At 51.7% G+C, this 19,325-nt stretch overlaps 1 protein-coding gene across 6 annotated transcripts in view; it reads right to left on the bottom strand.

Annotated features, from left to right (window-relative positions):
* Nucleotides 1-19,325, bottom strand: part of LOC136523139 (ubiquitin-like-specific protease 1D) — a 46,760-nt gene that overhangs the window by 8,581 nt on the left and 18,854 nt on the right. For all 6 annotated transcript variants that reach the window (XM_066516917.1, XM_066516918.1, XM_066516919.1 and 3 more), the window contains 2 exons: nt 11,513-11,635; nt 10,907-11,021 (listed from right to left, as the gene is read on the bottom strand). In XM_066516917.1, coding sequence (XP_066373014.1) covers nt 10,907-11,021; nt 11,513-11,635 — 238 coding nt within the window. The remainder of the gene's footprint in view (nt 1-10,906; nt 11,022-11,512; nt 11,636-19,325) is intronic.

Here is a 19,325-nt window from a genome sequence, read left to right as displayed (position 1 = left end):
GAACTCCGCCATCCTTTATATAGTCAGGAGACCAGAGTCCTAGTCGGTTTACAATGTAGAGTCCTAGTAGGATTACAGGGTAGTATTACTACTAGGATTACACGGGAGGAATCCTAATCAAACTAGATCTCCTCTCTTCCTTGCGGTGTATCCCGTGTGTTCCGTATCGACAACCCCCAAACCCTAGTCGCGCCAACCCTACCACGGCTGCTTGCGCGCCTCCTTCGCTCGCTGCCGCATCGGTGGTGGCTACTGTAAGACATAATCTGCTGTTGATCTCTCTCTTTGTTTGCTACACAACAGATTTGGCAATAGGTCATTCTTTGATGTCCTAGTTGATGTAGCAGTAGGACAATAGGTCACCACTGGTACATTAGTTGGTAGCTAATACAGTCATGTCTTGATAGTGGGCTGAGGTAGGAATTGTACTGCTAGTACTAGGAGTAGTTGGGGCTATACTCAACCATGCTCATGTGTACCTTATAGTTGGTATATGAGTTGTATATACTCTACCACTATGCAATAAAAAAAGGTAGCTCAGTTGCCACAACCAAAGGGCAGAGCCTTGGCCAGCGCTGGAGCATCTGCAGTGTGTGTGTGAGCTGTGCTCAACCCCTTCCTCTACCTCTAGCCATAGCGAGTGAGTGTGTGCTGGTAAGCATACTGCTTACCTGTGCAGGGCAGCGAGGAACCAACAAATGGGCTGCTGGAGAACAGGCTACTGCTGGAGAGTAGTCTCCACCAACAGCGGCGCATTCACCTACACCACAGTCCCCTGCGACTGCAGCACAGGGGACACCCCCACTGGAGTTCGCATCACGACCCACCGACATCGACGAGTTCGTGGATGTTTTCCATGACGGCGAGGAGGTTTGGTTCAGGCGGATGGACAACATTGTCGGCGAAGGGGGAGCTCCTAGGCTGGCTAGCCGGCTTCTGGATGACCTAGAGCTACTCCTTGTCAGCACAGAGGAGTCACCGACGTTCACAGTGGCTGAACGCGACGCCAATTGGCGCTGAGCGATGTTGGAGGAGATGAGGGCAATCGAGGACAATGGGACATGGGAGCTGGTGGATCCACCGATGGACTGCAGACCGATCGGGTTGAAGTGGGTCTACAAGGTGAAGCGGGACGATCGCGGCGCCATTGTCAAGTACAAGGCTCGGCTCGTCGCCCACGGCTTCGTCCAGCGCGAGGGCATCGACTTCGAGGAAGTCTTCACTCCGGTGGCGCGCATGGAGTCCGTTCGCTTGCTGTTGGCCATGGCAGCAGCGAAGGATTGGCGTGTCCACCACCTCGACGTCAAGTTGCGTTCCTAAACGGCGAGCTCGCGAGACGGTCTTCGTCAAGTAAGCTCCGGGCTTCGTCGTCAAGGACGCTGAGCACAAGGTGTTCAAGCTGCGCAAGGCGCTCTACGGGCTTCGGCAAGCTCCAAGGGCGTGGAACGCCAAGCTCGACGCCACTTTGGGCGAGCTTGGGTTCACTCGTTGCGCCACAGAGCACGCGCTCTACACACGGCGATGGGGGAAGGAGGTGCTCGTCGTCGGCGTGTATGTGGACGATCTGATCGTCACTGGAGCGCGAGTGAAAGACATGGAAGCATTCAAGCACGAGATGGCGGCTCAGTTCAAGATGAGTGATCTCGGTGCGCTCTCCTACTACCTTGGCATCGAGGTGAGGCAAAGGAAGGAGAGCATCTCCCTAGGCCAGCGCGCCTATGCGGAGAAGCTACTGGAGCGCAGCGGCATGGCGGAGTGCAAGCCGTGCGCAACTCCAATGGAGGAGCGGCTGAAGCTGTCCAAGCACAGCACGACGACGAAGGTGGACGCGACGTGCTACCGAAGCATCGTCGGCGGGCTGCTCTACCTCATGCATACTCGGCCGAACATCGCGTTCGCGGTCGAGTATGTTAGTCGGTTCATGGAGGAACCGCATGAGAATCACTGGACGGTGGTGAAAAGGTTGTTGCAAGAGTGGTGGCAAGGGTGGGTTGTGGCTCACGGTCTTCAGTGAGGCACCCGCCAAGGCAAAGGAAGGTGAGTCGGAGCTCACTGTTTCCAGCGACGCAGGCATGGCGGACGACATCGACGGGCGATGGAGCACCTCTGGTGTGCTTGTCTTCCTTGGAGCAGCCCCCATCGCCTGGCAATCGCTGAAGCAGAAGATTATGGCGCCGTCAACGTGTGAGGCAGAGTACGTCACAGCGGCCACGGCGGCGTGCCAGGCTGCCTGGTTGCGCCGGTTGCTAAGCGAGCTGACCGGCGAGGAAGCTCACCCGCTAGCTCTGATGGTGGACAATCAGCCCGCCATCGCCCTCGCCAAGAATCCTGTCCTCCACGACCGGAGCAAGCACATCGACATCAAGTTCCACTTCCTCCGGAACTACGTCGATGGAGGACAGATCGTCATCGAGTTTGTTGAGACCGGCAGACAACTCGCTGACATCCTCACCAAGTCACTCGGGCGCCTGCAATTCATGGAGCTGAGGAAGATGATTGGCATAAATGAGGTCAGGGCTTTGGATTAGCAGCAGGATTAGGGGAAGAATTGTAAGACATAATCTGTTGTTGATCTCTCTCTCTTTGTTTGCTGCACATCAGATTTGGCGATAGGTCATTCTCTGTTGTCCTAGTTGCTGTAGCAGTAGAACAATAGGCCACCACTGGTACATTAGTTGGTAGCTAATACATCAGCCATATCTTCGTAGTGGACTGAGGTAGGAATTGTACTGCTAGTACTAGAAGTAGTTGGGGCTGTACTCAGCCATGCTCATGTGTACCTTATAGTTGGTACATGAGTTGTATATACTCTACCATTATGCAATGAAAAAAAGCAGTTCAATTACCACAACCAAAGGGCAGAGCCTTGGCCAGCGCTGGAGCATCTGCAGTGTGTGTGAGAGCTATGCTCAACCCCTTCTTTTACCTCTAGCCATAGTAAGCGTGTGTGCTGGTAAGCCTACTGTTTACTTATGCAAGGCAGTGAGGGACCAATAGCTAGTCCCTACCGCCGCCTCCTGTTGGAGGTACCCCTTCCCTCTTTCGCAGACGCGCAAGGTCGTACCACCCCCGACGCCGCCCCTCCCCCTCCTGTTAGTAAGAATGGCAATAAGCCATCTAGTACAAGATTGTAGCTTGTACTGTAGTGTACAAGCTTGTACCTTGTACTGTAGTGTACAGGTTTGTACTTTGTACCATAGTGGGCTGATATCAGCCATGTTGCTAGAATGGCAATAGGCCATGTAGTACAAGATTGTACCTTATTTGGTACTTGTACTTGTAGTTTGTATATACTCTACACCCATGTTCCGCGACGTCTCGACCGCGCAACTCGTGAGCACGCGGCCGCCGAGCCTCCCCGTGAAGATGACGGCGCTTCCGCCGACGCTGAGGATGCTGCCTCCGACACCGGCTATCCCCTCAACGTGGCTCTTCTCCACCACGAGGCTGCAGCCCTTCTGAACCTACACGGCCAAGCCATCGCCGTGCAGAATTTCGGGCTCTTGTGCCCCTGCTCCTCGACGTCACCTGACCTTCTACTCCTGGTGGCGAGAGTCCTTCCTCCTCACCCTCGGGAAGTTCTCCCAAGAGCGCCACGTCCTCCCCGACGCAACCTCCCCCACCTCTCCCGCTTGGGTAAGGATGGACTGCGTCGTCCATAGTTGGCTCACCAACACCATCACCACGATCTCGCCGACACGGTCTCCCAGCGCGGTGCCTCTGCTTGGGTCCTCTGGCTCGCCATCGAGTCCCAGTTTCTTGGGAATCGTACGGCGCGTGCACTTTACACAGACCAGGAGTTCTGCTCCTTCACGCAGGGTAACCTCCCTGTTGCTGAGTACTGTCGCCGCTACAAACGGATGGCGAGGATCTCTGCGATCTTGGCGAGCACATCGCCGATCGCACCCTCGTCCTCAACATCATCCAGGGCCTCAACGAGCGGTTTGCCGCCGTCGGTCTCCATCTTCGTCACACCAACCCCCTTCCAACCTTCCTGCAGGTGCGCGACGATCTCCGTCTAGAGGAACTCTGCTGTCTCCAGCGCCGGTGGCTCGAAGCCGCTTCCTGCTTCATCGTATGTTACACCAACTCAGCCCCAGCGCCCCACACAGCAGGCGAACCCGGCGGCAGCTCCAGGGGCGGCCCTTCCTAGCAGCGCGGCAAGCGCGACACATGGGGCGGTGGCGCCTAGGGCGGCAGCGGCAGCGGGGGCGGTACCGGCAACAACGGCGGTTGGCCCAACTTCTACAATGCTTGGTTCGGGTCCATCCACATGTGGCCTGGACCGCGGGGTCCTTCAGCACCGCGACCTCCTGCTGGACAGCATCCGCAGGCCTTCTTCGTTACACCACCAGGCCTCGCCAGGCCACTAGGACACTAGGACAGTGGGACGGTCAGTGGGGAGCACCTGCTCCCGTTCCCTATGGCTCTACCGGCACTCATGCTCCTCCTGGTGCTACTGCTGCTGGCTGGGATCAGCCCACCCTCGCCGCCAATTTTCAGACAATAACCCTCCAGCAGCCACCACAACGCGAGTGGTACTTCGACTCCCGTGCCTCCAACCATATGACTTCTGATGCTGGTATCCTCTTCGCTACTCCTTCACATCACTCTCCATCCAACATTGTTGTCGATAACAGGAACCTTATTCCAGTTACCTCCACTGGTGTTGCTCACCTTTCACCACACCTTCGTCTTAATAATGTCCTTGTTTCCCCAAACCTTATTAAAGATCTAATTTCCGTGCACCAGTTCACCTCTGACGTGGAATTTGACCCTTTTGGCTGTTCTGTGAAGGATCTTCCTACTCGGAGAAAGATCGTCAGGTGTGACAGCTCCGGACCCCTATACCCTTTGCGGCTTCCAGCTACTGCCCTTCATGCGTCCACCTCTACATCCTTATGGCACCAGTGTCTTGGGCACCCCGGTCATGAAGTTTTGTCTCAACTAGCACGGTTCTTCTGCCATTCTCTGTAATAAAGTGCTAGTGACCCTCTTTGCCATGCTTGTCAGTTAGGTCGCCATGTTCGTTTACCTTTTCATGCATCATCATCCCGTGCCACTCATAATTTCCAATTAATTCATTGTGATTTGTGGATATCCCCTGTTACTAGTGTCTCCGGTCACAAGTACTATCTGGCTATTCTTGACGATTGCTCCCATTATTTGTTGACTTTTCTATTGCGACTAAAATCTGACACCTTTACCACCCTTTCTAATTTCTTTGCCTATGTCCGTACGTAGTTTGGGGTTCACTATTCAGGGCATCTAGTGTGATAATGACCGCGAGTTCGATAACTTCAGCGCCCACACTTTCTTCCTGTCCCATGGCATTCACCTTCGTATGTCATGCCCCTACACGTCCGCACAGAATGGTAAAGCTAAATGCATCCTTCGCACCACTAATGATGTTGTTCGCTCCCTCCTTTTCCAGGCACACATTCCCCCGACCTTATGGGCTGCGGCTCTCAGCGCTGCCACCTACCTCCTCAATATTGTGCCAACAAAGACTCAATTTTTCTACCCCACATTTCGCTCTTTTTGGTTCCCGACCATCTTATGAGCACCTTCGGGTCTTTGGTTGCACCAGTTATCCTAACCTTTCCGCCACTGCCCCCCCCCCCCCCCCCCCACAAACTTTCCATGTTATGTCTTTCTTTGCAATTCCCCCCACCACAAGGGCTACATTTGCCTTGATCGCCACACCAACCGAATCATCATCTCGCGCCACGTGGTCTTCGATGAGTCCTTTCCCTTCTCCAAGGACTCCACTACCCCCACCAGGGCCGCCTTTGATTTTTTGGATGATTTTCCTAACCCGGTGCCAGCTCCCTTTATGTCGTCACCTTGTGCTGACTCTGCAGGACACTCTTGGCGCCAATCCAACCCTGCCACATACGGCAGGCACCCCCAGCGTTGGCCCCAGGAACGGGGCTGCCAGACCTGGCTGCTCCAACGCCAGTCTTGGCTCCCTCCCGGGCGTCTACGGCCACACTTCCAGCAGGCCCCTACTGCTACTTCCAGCAGGTCTGCAAGAGTGGCCCTCCGGTGATCTTCATGGATCCCGGGCGTTACCAGGGCCTCGTGTACACCCGGTGACCTCCCACTGCTCCGCCCCTGGCAACACCTCCAGCGGCTCCGCCTGCTTAACCGGCGCCAACCTCAGCAGCTCCAGCCGCTCCGCTCAGCCTACTCCTCTTCCTGCCGGCGCCGTCCCAATGTCGCCCGTGGCTAATCAGCACGCCATGACCACACGCGACAAGCATGGTTTCCGGCAGCTAGCTCTATTCACGGCTGCACCACTCTCTCCAGTTCCACGGAGCTATCGTGCCGCTCTTGCTGACTCCGACTGGCGTGCAGCAATGGAAGCCAAGCACGCCGCTCTCCTCACCAACAACACCTGGGAACTTCTTCCTCGGCCAGCTCAGTCCAATGTTGTTACTGGCAAGTGGGCTTTCAAAAACAAATTCAAGGCAGATGGTTCTTTCGAGCGCTACAAGGCCCGTTGCGTGCCGGTTCGTGCCACGCCGCCGTTGCCTCTCATCCCTCGCCATATCAATGGATTCCTCTGCTTCAGCGCCACGCTCAGCTCCCACACCTCGGGCTCCCTCCCATTTGGATCAGAGATAGCGCCGCCGATCTACGTCACCCCCCTACACGATGATCGCCGTCAAGTCCCATGTTCCCGTGACGCTCAAGTTCAAGCACCCTAACTTTCAACCGATGGTCTTCCTTCTTCCTCTCCCTATGCAGCAAGTTTGGCCTTCACTTGCACATCGACTGCACAACGGAGGCATGCCCGGCTGATCCATAGTGGGCAATCACCGTCTGGCTCCTCGGCCTCAGCATCGCGCCCAACCAGACTGCTCGCCAACTCTAGGTCGCCATCGAGGGCTTCTTCCAAGTGAACAAGGCTTCGTGTGCCGTCTTCGTCAGTCATTGAGTTCCACTCCATGACCTAGGGGGATCTCTCCATTGATGAGTACGGCCAGAAGATGAAGGCCAGTGCCAATGTGTTGTGTGACGTCAGCCTCCCCGTCCTCGACTCATAGCTCATCGTCAACCTGTTGCGCGGCCTTAATCCTCGGTTATCCGCCACCGCCAACATCACCGACTCCGACTCGCTGCCCAGCTTTGCCACCGCTCGCGAGAAGCTAGTCCTCGTCTCGCTATCGAGGATAAGGTCGCTACTGAGACTGTGCTCCACGCCAGCTCAACACCTTGCAGCTTGGCCTACCGACCAACCAGTCTCAGGAGGCGATTCTTGTCAAAGCACCGGTGGTGGTGGCCAAGGTGGCCGCAACCACAAGAAAGGCAGTGAGCGCCGCAGCAACAATAGTGGCGCATACCAGGGCAACGAAGACGATGTCCGTAACACTTACCCACGGGCCATCCCCTAGGTGCTCCCTGGGGCGGCTAGCCATAGTGGCATCCACAGTGTCTTTCCCACAAGCGCACACCGCGCGCCCTAGCCTAGATCTCCAATGTGTCCACGCTGTCACCTAGTGCCCAACAAGGCACCGACGGACAGGAATAGATGGGGCTCATCGTCGCCCTAAACTGGTTCCTCCTGGGTTCCTCAACATTGGTGCCACCGCCCACGTCTTCATCGGATGGTATACTGCTTTCCCGCCTACCTCATTCCACTTCCTTCATCATTGTAGACAACGATAGCACCATCCCCACATCCTATCATGGCACCGCCACCTTGTTGGCAGCCGACACATCCTGTCACCTTAACAAAGTCCTTGTTGCCCCTGCAATCGTTCCTGATTTTGCTTTCTGTTCGCTAGTTCACCCGTGATAATAATCGTTATGTTGAGTTTGATGCCTTGGGTTTTTATGTCAAGGACCAGCAAATGGGGCGTATGATTCTTCGCTACAATAGGGATCTCTACACTTTACCTTCGGCGCCACCTTACAGGCCGCAGCCTCAACACCTTGTCTTCCCCGTGGCATCACTGCCTTCGATCATCCTGGACTGCAATAAAAGTTTGTGCTCCCTGCGTCATGCCCATCAGCGTGGCAAGCACATGCATCTTCCGCTTAGCAGTTCCACTTCTTTTACTTCAGCACCTTTTGATTTGCTACAGATTGCGATGTATGGACATCTCCAGTTCTTAGTACTTCGGGCTACAAAAACTATTTGGTGTTAATTGATGATTATTCTCATTTTTGTTGGTTGTTTCCTCTCAACCACAAATCCAATGTGCACCACCACATTGTTGATTTTGTTGCATATGCCCATACACAGTTTGGCATCCTGCCAAGTGATTTCAGGCCAACAACGGCACAGAGATCGTCAACATTTCCACCACCTCCTTTCTGTCCAGCCATAGCATTGCCTTACGTCTCTCGTGCCCCTATATACCTTGCCCCAAAACAGCATAGTCGTACATTCATCACCAGATAACCTCCTAGCTTAGTGCCACGATGCCACACAAACTCTCTCCCCGGATCCCCACTCGACCCCGTGCGTGTTTCTTGGCTACCCCTCGTCACACCTGGGGTATCGTTGCCTAGACATGTCTAGCTGCAGAATCATCATTTCACACCACGTCGTTTGATGAGTCCGTGTTTCCATTGGCCTCGGCACCTTCGGCGGACTATGCCGTCATCTCTAGATTTTCTGGTCATGTCTAGTCGCAGAATCATCATCTCGTGCCAAGTCATCTTTGATGAGTCTGTGTTTCCATTCGCATTGGCACCTTTTGTAGCCTCTATGCCGTCATCTGTAGATTTTCTTATGCTGGGTCTCTCCCCGACGTCAGCAGCTCTGCCATCTTGCGTTGAGCGGCTGCGTACTCCTTCGGTGATATTGAGCAGCCACACCAAGGACCCGGCGATTATCTACATCGGGATCCTGCTACCGGCCGGCCATGAAGCTACACCATAGTCGGCTGTTAGCCCTCCAGTGCCGGCAACCAGCTGGTCGCGGCGCCCACCCGACAGGCTGCAACCGACCCCTCTCCACGTGGCTGGCGCCCCGCCAGCGGCCCACTAACCGTGAGCCACACCTACGACCGCTCCGCATGTGGGCAGGCAGCCCAAGGACAGGTGGCACTTCAGCGTCGTCTACTGCCGCCGCCACATCTGTCACCTTCGGTTGTTCTAGTGTCCCTCCCGCGCTGCCAACGGCGACAGTGGGCACCCCAACGCCACCGCCGCCCTCACGTCCGATAGTGCGCTTCCAGATCGACAGCATGTCCTATCACTTGACTTAACCTCTCCGATCGACTTAACCTCTCCCCCATGACAACATCGACGATCCTGGCGAATTATCCTAGTGCGCTCGCCGACCATAGCTAGCGTGTTGTGATGGTGGAGGGGTACACGGCGTTCATCGACAACAGCATCTAGCGGTTGGTGCCTTGCCGCCCGAAGCTAATGTTGTGACGAGCAAGTGGTTTTACAAGCGCAAGTTCCTCCAAAGACTCCCTAGACCAGCACAAGGCTCGATGGTGCGGGCTTCTCATAGCGGACTGGTGTTGACTACGACGAGACATTCAGTCTGGTTGTCAAACTGGTGACAATTCAGACCGTCCTCAGTATTGCCACCTCACATGAATAGCCAATTCACCAGCTAGACGTGAAGAACACATTCCTTCAGGGCCACTTGGAGGAGACTGTGCACTGCAAGCAGCTGTTGGGCTTCGTCGACCCCATCACCACTGACCAAGTTTGTATCTTGTAGCAATCCTTGTATGGTCTCGAGCAGCCTCCACGGGCTTGGAACGAGCACTTTGCCACATACATAGCAAAGCATCGGCTTCACCGCTTCCAAGTCTCATGCGTCTCTTTGTTTACAAATATGGAAATAGAGTCGCCTACCTACTTCCGTACATGGATGACATTATCCTCACAGCATCGTGCCAACACACCACATCATCGCACATCTCCACTCAGAGTTCACCATGACAGACATCGACGACCTGCACCACTTCCTCACCATCTTAGTGATGCATGACAGCGACGGTCTGTTCCTATCGTAGAGCTAGTAAAAAAAAATCGATCGGGGGGGTTAAGACTGCCCCCGCAGTATTACAAATAAGAAGGACCTTCTCACCCGGCCGAGAAAACCCCCGAACCCCCGCCCCCACCCTTACACGGTGGCTTTCCGTCGCCCAAGTGAGAATTGGGCCGGTGCCCCCCAGTGCTTTGGTTATGGGGACGGACGAGGGGATTTTTTTAACCACAGCCTGAAATTCGCTCCCAGGGGGAGTCGAACCCAGGACCTGAGGAGTGTCGCTGGGTCACCTAACCGTTTGAGCTAGGCGCCCTTTGGCTCGTAGAGCTAGTACGCTGTCAACCTTTCCAGCGTGCTGGCATGTCCGAGCGCCACCCGACAGCAACACTGGTCGACGCTTGGTCCAAGTTGTTGGGCAGCAACAGCGCCCCTGTTGTCGACCCCTCGGAGTATAGGAGCCTCACAGGTGCTCTTCAGTACCTCACCCTAATGCAGCCCGACAGGGCCTACACTGTCTAGCAGGTCTGCCTATTCATGCATGATCCTTGTGCGCAGCACCTCAAGCAGATTCTGCAGTACGTGAAGGGCTCCCTCTCTGTTGGCCTTCACCTCAGCGTTGGCGTCGTCGACTCCCTCACCGCCTACTCTAATGCTGACTGGACGGGCCTGGACACACGGCGCTCCACCTCCAGGTTCTGCGCGACGACAATCTGGTGTCTTGGTCTTCCAAACGCTCCTGCTCCACTGCTGAAGCGAAGTATCATGTTGCTACCATCGTGGCATCCAGGAGCTACACATCTCGGTTCCTTTGGCGACGGGTGTCTACTGTGACATCATGAGCGGTGTCTACATGACTGCCACATGCAGTAGTGCATTTCAAGGGACCTCCCATCCAGTTTCCCATGAGAAGAAAGCATTTCGAAGGGAACAAGGGATTACCTCAATTCTTCTCTTTTCGACTTTACGAGGAAGATTCTTCCACACTGTTTCTCGTAAGGGACATTCTTCCGATGAAATATTCTCATTCAGGTAGCTCCATTCTTCTTTGAGAAATCTGCAAAAAAATATGTGAGCTACAAATAGAATGAAAATAAAACGCCACATGCCTTTCCTGCACATACTTGAGATAAAATACCACATATATAAATACTATCATGAATGTCTTCACACCTAGACAAGTGCATTGGTAACATCAACAAATAATAGGGCATTAGGCCAGTCTCGGTGGGAGTTTCATGGCTCTGTTTCCAAGACTTCCTTGTTGCAAACAGTGTAAACAAGTTTCATCCCCATGAAACTCGTTTCATCCCATGAAATTATTTTCATCTCTCTTCAATTAAACTATACCACATCAGCTTATTTGATGCCTATGAAACGGCCATGAAATTACCATTGAGACTGGCCTTAGGGCCCATACACTGGAAGTTAATAATCCAAAAACACCGCTAAAATCATCATATTCCTGTGCTAAAATCATCATAAATAAAGGCAAAATGAGTACAAAAAAGTCAAATACAGCATGACAAAGCTTTCAAGATTGCTTACCTGTTAACAACATTGAATATCCATCTACTACTATGAAACTTCAGTGAATCCAAATGAAGTATGATGGGGCCTATTTGATCTTCTTTTGCTGGCATGCATATTATGATGAGGCTCCAATGTGTTCTAACCAATTGAAACAATAAGAGCACAAAGTTCAGCTTTTTTAACAAAATATTAGAAGTAACATGTTACTATCGTACAGGTATGTAATCAGTGAACAGTGCTTAGATCATGCACCAATTAAATTTTAGACAATGTTTTTTTTCTCAATTATGAAGGTTGTAATCAACAATGTTTTTTTGTAAAATCAAATGAATACATATACATTAATAAACCGGCAAAATAACTTCTTGACAATGAGTCCACTAATCTAGAGGCGAGTGTTAGGTTACTTCATTTAGTTTTCCTGTAAGCGAAATCACAGTAAATATTGGTTTAGCATGACACAAACCACATTATTCAACAAAGCGCATCATTTTTCTAAACAATCATAAATTATACAAGGTCCCTGTGCAGTAGTTGGGAGTTGGTCCAGCAGGTCGTAACATATCTGTCTTTGGTGCAAATGTAAAAGTATAGCCCTGTGATCACGGGCAAGTGGTGTAGGCGTGTGTGTGTGCATGCGTGTACGCTGTGTATGGCTATTTTGGCCTAACTCTTCTTCTCTTAATGGAATGCATTGCAGTCCTGCATATTCGTGAAAAAAAAAATCATAAATTATACTAGCTCTCATCCCAAATATAATTCCATTTGGACCTATCACATGAATTAAAGTAGGTGGTGCAAAGACCATATTGCCCCTAGATTATTGTCATATCAAGGTGATCCTTGTTTATTCCATCAACCAGATGCATTTATATAGGTGAAAAAGAGGAAAATAGAGATAAAAGAGGTGCATTGGAGTTGTTGATAAACTTATATTTGGTCAACTGTGAGGAGAACTAAATGGATCTATATTTGGAACCACAGGGAGTATATATTATTTTAATTATCTGCATAGTCAGTTAGTCAACATAAAGCATGTAGAATGAAATACTCTTCTTTCTTCACTTTTTTTTCTCGAAAACGCAGGAGAACTGCGCTTCATTATATTAAGAAGAAAAAAGGGGAGAGACCCCAATTACAACACACACCACACCACTCCAAAATAAAAGTACATACACGCCTGTGACAACAAAGAAGCGACCAAGACTAGATGTCCTCCAGGCTACAGAGCTACAGGGGGGGGGGGAGGGGGAGGCTGGGAAGCCAAGAAAGATAGCCCCCGAGCCCCCGCCACAGCCCAAAGCCGACTCTCCTCTAAAGCAAAACCCAAAGCACCACCCAAGCTAGGAGTAGCTCCGTCAAAAACACATCTATTTCGGTGATTCCACAAGGTCCAAGCTCCTAAGATCACAAGAGAGTTGAACCCTTTCCTTGTTAACCCAACAGTAGCATTGCTTGAATTTTCCCACCACACATCAAAAGACAAATCTGAAGGTTGTGGACAGAATTGTTGGATCCCAAAGTGCTGGAGCAAATAGAACAAAAATTGCCGAGCGAAGACACAAGAAACCAGCAGATGGTTAACGGTTTCCTCCTCTTGATCACAGAGGGGGCACTGTGCAGGATGTGGCAGCCCCCGCCTTGCAAGCCGATTAGCCGTCCAACACCTGTCATGTGCAACCAGCCACATGAAGAAACGACACTTGGATGGAGCCCAAGATTTCTAGATTCTCTCATATGGGCCAAAAAGAGTGGATCCTATGAAAAAACCCTCATATGCTGACTTGGCCGAATACTGACCACTAGAAGAAAGACGCCAAATGTGAGCGTCTTCAACCTCCGGCTGTAGCTGAAAATCATAAAGGAGATCCCAGAGACTGAAAAACTCCACCATTACTTCCACGGTCATAATACCTCGGATGTCCAGAACCCAAGCACGATAAGTAAGAGCTTCTTCAACTGTGCGTTTATTTACTATCCTTTTTGGTATTCCAGCAAGAAGATGAGGGGCTAGGTCTGCAATTGATTGTCCATTCAGCCATCTATCTGCCCAGAAAAGAGTGCTTGCCCCGTTGCCAACCTCAGAGACAACCGCTAAACTTTAGAAGGCTTGGACCTCTCCAGGCACCTAGATAGGAAAGTTCGCCCAGGGCCTATGGGGTTCCGTTTGCTGAAGCCAAACCCAGCGCATCCGCAGCGCCCATCCAAGATATTTCAGGTCCGAGATCCCCAAACCACCCAACTCCGGTGGACGGCTCACCTTGCCCCATGCCACAAGACAATGACCCCCTTTTGCTTCCTTTCTTCCCCTCCATAGGAAACCTCGTCTAAATTTGTCCACAGCTTTGATGGCCCAGGGAGGGAAGTCTATGGCCATAACAAGGTACACTAGCATAGCAGTGAGCACAAACTGTACCAGCACTTTTCTTCCAGCCCTTGTCATGAGGTCCGCCTTCCATCCTGGCAGCTGATCTGCAATCTTATCAATAATAGGCTGGATCTGCCCCGTAGTGAGCTTCTTAATGGAGAGGGGTAAACCTAAATATTTGCATGGGAAATCGGACACCGCACAAGGCAACAGGTTCTGGATGGTGGTCAGCTCCATGTCACCACACCTGATGGGTAAAACACTGCTCTTTTGAAGGTTGGTTTTAAGCCCCGAAGCATCACCAAAAAGATTGAGAATTTCCATTACCAGACTGATGTCACTAGCTTCCGGCCTGAGGAACAGCACCACATCATCGGCGTAGAGAGAGATCCTATGCTGCAAAACTCACCTGGAGAGGGGCTGCAGGAGTCCCTCATTGGCTGCCTTTGAAACCATGTGTCCTAGAACGTCCATAACCAAGATGAACAACATAGGTGATAGAGGGTCACCCTGACGCAAGCCCCGCTGGTGAACAATAGAGTTGCCTGGAATCCCATTCAGCAGAACCTGAGTAGAAGATGCTAACAGCCCACTGACCAAGTCTCTCCAAATTGGCCCAAAACCCAAATGTTGCATCACCTCAAGGAGAAAAGGCCACGACACTGAGTCAAAGGCCTTAGAAATGTCTAATTTGAGTAGAATTCGTGGCTGTTTTTGCTGGTGAAGGAACCTTGCTGTTTGCTGGACCAACATGAAGTTATCTTGGATAAAATGACCTTTAATGAAAGCGCTTTGGTTGGGAGACACCAATTGTCGCAGCCAGCTTGCCAGACAATTGGGCAGCAGCTTAGTGACTAGTTTAGCAAAGCTATGAACTAGGCTAATAGACCGGAAATCCTTTGGCCGTTCTGCTGAGTCCACCTTAGGGAGTAGGGTGATGAAGGCTGTGTTGAGGACCTCGAAGTTGACAAATTTTCTGCTCCAAATTGCTGAAATTGCAGCCATGATATCATCTTTTATGATTGACCAGCAGGACTTGTAGAACCTACCCGTGACACCATCAGGCCCGGGCGCTTTATCCGGGGGTAGCCGCTTTATGGTTCTCCATACTTCTTCTGCAGTGAAAGGGAGGTCAAGTTCTGTAAGGTCGTGAGTATTCAGCCCCAATTCAGTGAGGTCCACCGTATTTTCCCTGTCCACACGTGTACCTAGCAAGCTGTTATAAAAATCATCAATAACGGAAGCTTTGTCAGCATGATTTGTGTAGATTTGATCTTCAGAAACTAGCTTCCCAATGAAGTTTTTCCTCTTCCGATGACGGGCATGCAGCTGAAAAAGTTTTGTTTTGGCGTCACCATCCTTTAGCCAATTGATCCTTGAACGCAGCCAGGCGATAGTGCGTTTAAGGGAAGCCAACGCGAGGCAATGCTTCTTCAGATTATTCTTCAACCAGATTTCTCCTGCAGCGAGCACACGAGCATCTAGTGCAATCTCAAGCTGGTGGAGAATCTCCCTGGCGAGGACAAGTTGGGAGTTTATATGCCCGATTTTCTTGTCACTCCAGCTTTGCAACCCTTTAGAGACTTCTTTAAATTTGCGGTCCAGAGAAATGAATGGGCATGGCCCAGCTGGTACAGAATTCCATGCCACTGAAACTGCCTCCTGGAACCCCTCAAGCTTCGGCCAAAAGGCTTCAAAGTGAAATCTTCGGCGACCAACCATGTTGTCCCGCAGACCAAGCAAGAGAGGGCAGTGATCTGAGTCATTGGAAGCCATACTCTGCAATAAGCAATTAGGGAATTTTTCCTCCCAATCTACTGAACAAAGGACCCTATCCAGCCTGACTAGAGTAGGGGAGAGCTGCTGGTTTGACCACGTAAATTTGCGACCATGCAGAGGGATTTCCTTAAGAACAAGATCATTTATAAAGCGTCTGAAACGACCCATCAAGGCCCTGTTATAATTGGCATTGTTTTTGTCCTCATCCTTATATATCAGATTGAAATCCCCAGCTACAACCCAAAGGCCCTGGGCAGTCGGCTCTGATATTACGAAGTTCCTGCAGAAATTGTATCTTTTCCTCATTTCCTTGTGGTCCATAAACGCATGTAAGCCACCAAGGTTGCCCCTCAGCTGAAGAGAACTGTATGGTCACGCTGTGATTATCAACACGTTGAGCGCCAGATACTCCAATATGCCGTCGCCAAGCTACCAAAATACCTCCACTAGCACCAGCCGAAGGGACTTCAATGAACTCAGAGAAATCAGAGCCAAATGCCGACAGAAGCGTCCTTCTTGTTACTGCCACCATTTTAGTCTCCTGAATGCAGACAATGTCTGGACGAGCTGAATCGACAATGGCACGAACCGAGTCTTGCCTGGCTGAAGAATTAAGGCCCCTTACATTCCAGATAAGAATTTTAGCTGGATCCATTAAAGACAAACAAAAATACGACCACAAATCTCTGGAGATCTTCTCTCACTAATCAGCTAAAAGCTCAAACCCCTCATTACCAGGGCCAAAATCATAAGGAAGAGACCAGTTGAATAAAGCAGTCAAGGCACGAATGTGTGAATCAGAAAGGGTCTGACCGAACAGCCTTGCGTAGTCGTCCAGAGCGTGCTGATCAATGCCTTCCTGCTCGGTAAGAATGTCCACGGCTTGCATTGCCTTCTTCTTCATACTTCTCTCCAGGTCTTCAGAGCCAAATTCCACCTTCCCAGCAAGCCGCCGGCTCTGCCGCGAAGCTTCACCAGGCGGGCGTGACCTGCCCTTCCTCTTATTAGTTCGGGGGACAGGAAGCAGACCGACAGCACGCCGGGCCAACTTGTTGATGAAGTCTGCCGGGGCAGAAAGCATGGGGGCAGCCCTAACTGCCACCGGGGTCACCGGTGAGCCCACCACGCCGTCCACGCCCGTGGCCAGAGGAAGAGCAGAGGGCCCCCCAGCCGCCGACGGAGTCACTGACGAGACTACCACGCCGGCAGCCGAGGGGGAAACTTCCTGCGCCAAAGGAGGGGACGAGGGCCGATTCTCCTCAGCAGCCGGGCCATCCTTCGGCCGGGGCGTCATCTGCAATCCCGCCATCAGGGGAGAAGCGGCGCCCACTGGACTCGAGCACTTGTGCAGGCGCCGACGGAGGCGTCGACGCGAGTACACTTGGAGAGGCCTTGCAGATGTGCTTTGCTATGGAGGTGGGGTTACTAGAAGATTGAACTCCGGGATAGCAGAAGAGGGGGGAATTGCACAGGCGAGCTGGGCGAGGTCGGAGAAGGAACTCCATCCGTTGCCGCATCGACAGGCAGGTTCCCGAAAGAGACCAACACTGTCGACCGGCCGGGGGAATTCCAGGTCGTAGCCTCACCCAAGCCCACATCACTTGTTGTACCGGAATCAGAGGTTACTTGAAGATCACGGTCCAGCCCACATGAAATAGGTAAATCCGCCGCTGGTTCGCAAGAGGCAGTAGCCGTCACCATGGGCCCAAGATCAACCAGATGCCCTGTGATGGGCTCGGGGGACGGAAGAGGCCCAGGAACCATGTTCACATTATTCCAGGAACAGCCGCCGGCGCCAACGTCAACTTCAAAGCGCATTAGCGTAGGGAAGGCCACCGAGGGAAACACCTCATCGGATCGAGGCCTCGAAGCATCGGTCGAGGACCCCTCAATAACAACAGCCGCCGTCTCCTCGGTTCCTTGCGCCACATCAATGGAAGCAGAGAGAGGCCCCACAGCATCGGTCGGGCACTCCTCATTAACAGTATGAATGTACATGATACCTAATAAATTAAGGCTAAAACGTTTATGACTGTACTACTCTGTTTTTTATAGCGGGTGCACATGTTTCGTTTGCTTGTACAGCTTTAGAGGATGTATACTGTTTTCAATGAGCAAATGGTCAAGTATATCCCTCCCTTTGCAACTTTGCAACTTTGCAAGCAGCATGCGCTCCCGATTGTCCGCAGCGTGCATGTGGTATAAGCATGACGGTACATTTAAGTCCACGGCTGATGCTTCTGGGCGATTGGTTCACACGCACATGCATATGTAAGGCCTAAGCAAGGGTATATCATCTAACCCCCACATCCTTGGTCTCAGAGAAAAAGGGAATGATGCCTTCCATTCTCTAACATATGAAGTATAATTAAGCTTATGATTGTCAAGGTGCCTGCGGTACAGGGGCAAAGGCCTCTGTTAGACATGTTAAGCATATGAAGGCCCATCTAATATAGGCCCATATGTCCCATGAGGCTCCTATATACAATCATCTCCACTAATGGAATTACCATTCTCTCCGATCCCCAAGATTAGTAACATGATACCAAAGCCATAGTTTAGGGTTAGGATTAGGGCATTAGGCTAATTTAATCCACCTATACGATCCATTTTTTCCTTAGGATCCAACCGGTGCGGCCCATCGACGTGTCCTCCAGACGCTAGCCGCACCAGTTGCTAATCCGCGCGCCGATCCCTACGGACCTGTCTGCACCGGACGCCATCTGCGTCAGTCACCAGTTCGTGCGCCGATCTCGAGGGTTCCTCCCGGAACCACTTCGGCCACTCGTCATGACCCCGAGTCCGCTCGTCGGGGCCTCCCTTTCGCGAGCCGCAGATGTCCGCTTGCCCGCCGTCTTCCACGCACAGACATATCCGCCCGCCCGCCCGTCGTCTACACGCGTGGCAACAACGACAGTCCACGCGGTTCTCTTCATCTGTGCCTGTCTTCCATCGATGCTATCCACCGTCTCCAAGCATGGCTGCCTTGTTTTGCTTGCCTCTACTTGTCACCCATCTATTGAGGCTCCTCTGGCCCGTTCGTCTGCTTGAGAGCATCTTCATCGGCGTGTAGAGGTTCCACAGAATCAATATTGCTGCAGTGCTGCTGTTTCTAGTTGCAGAGATCTTGGTAACTGTTTCAACCCTCACACTGTTGTTGATCAAATCCTTGTCATGTCTAACATGTTGATCAATGCAATTGTTATCAATATCACCCTAGATGGTCACAATTATGTGTTCTATGTAGAACTGCATTGAGGGGCTAAGGCCTACTTTTTCACCTAACTGATGATGCAGCTGTGTGTCGGAAGGATGGTAGTAACGCTGCTGCAGTAAAAGATTGGGAGATTAACGATGGAAAAGTGATGGCTGCCATGGTCAATAGTACTAAACAGTCCATGATTATGAGTCTCTCTAAGTTCAAAACAGCCAAAGCTATCTGGTCCAATTTTGAAGGAGCGCTATGTTCAGGATAGTGGTGCTCTTATGCATACCCTCATGCAGCAAACTTTGAGCCCTTGATAGTTTGCTCATGTTCAGGATAGTGAGGCTCAAGATAGTCCGCTCCAGCTTCATGCTTACTCGGACTCCACTTGGGCGAGTGACCCAACAGATCGTCGTTCCGTCACAGGATATTCCATTCTTCTTGGCTCTTCTCTTGTATGGATGTCCAAGAAACAA

The sequence above is a fragment of the Miscanthus floridulus genome, chromosome 18, assembly GCF_019320115.1.
Source record: "Miscanthus floridulus cultivar M001 chromosome 18, ASM1932011v1, whole genome shotgun sequence".
NCBI classification, from domain to species: Eukaryota; Viridiplantae; Streptophyta; class Magnoliopsida; order Poales; family Poaceae; genus Miscanthus; species Miscanthus floridulus.
Note: the sequence above shows the minus strand (reverse complement) of the source record. Positions and strands in the feature narration are given on the sequence as shown.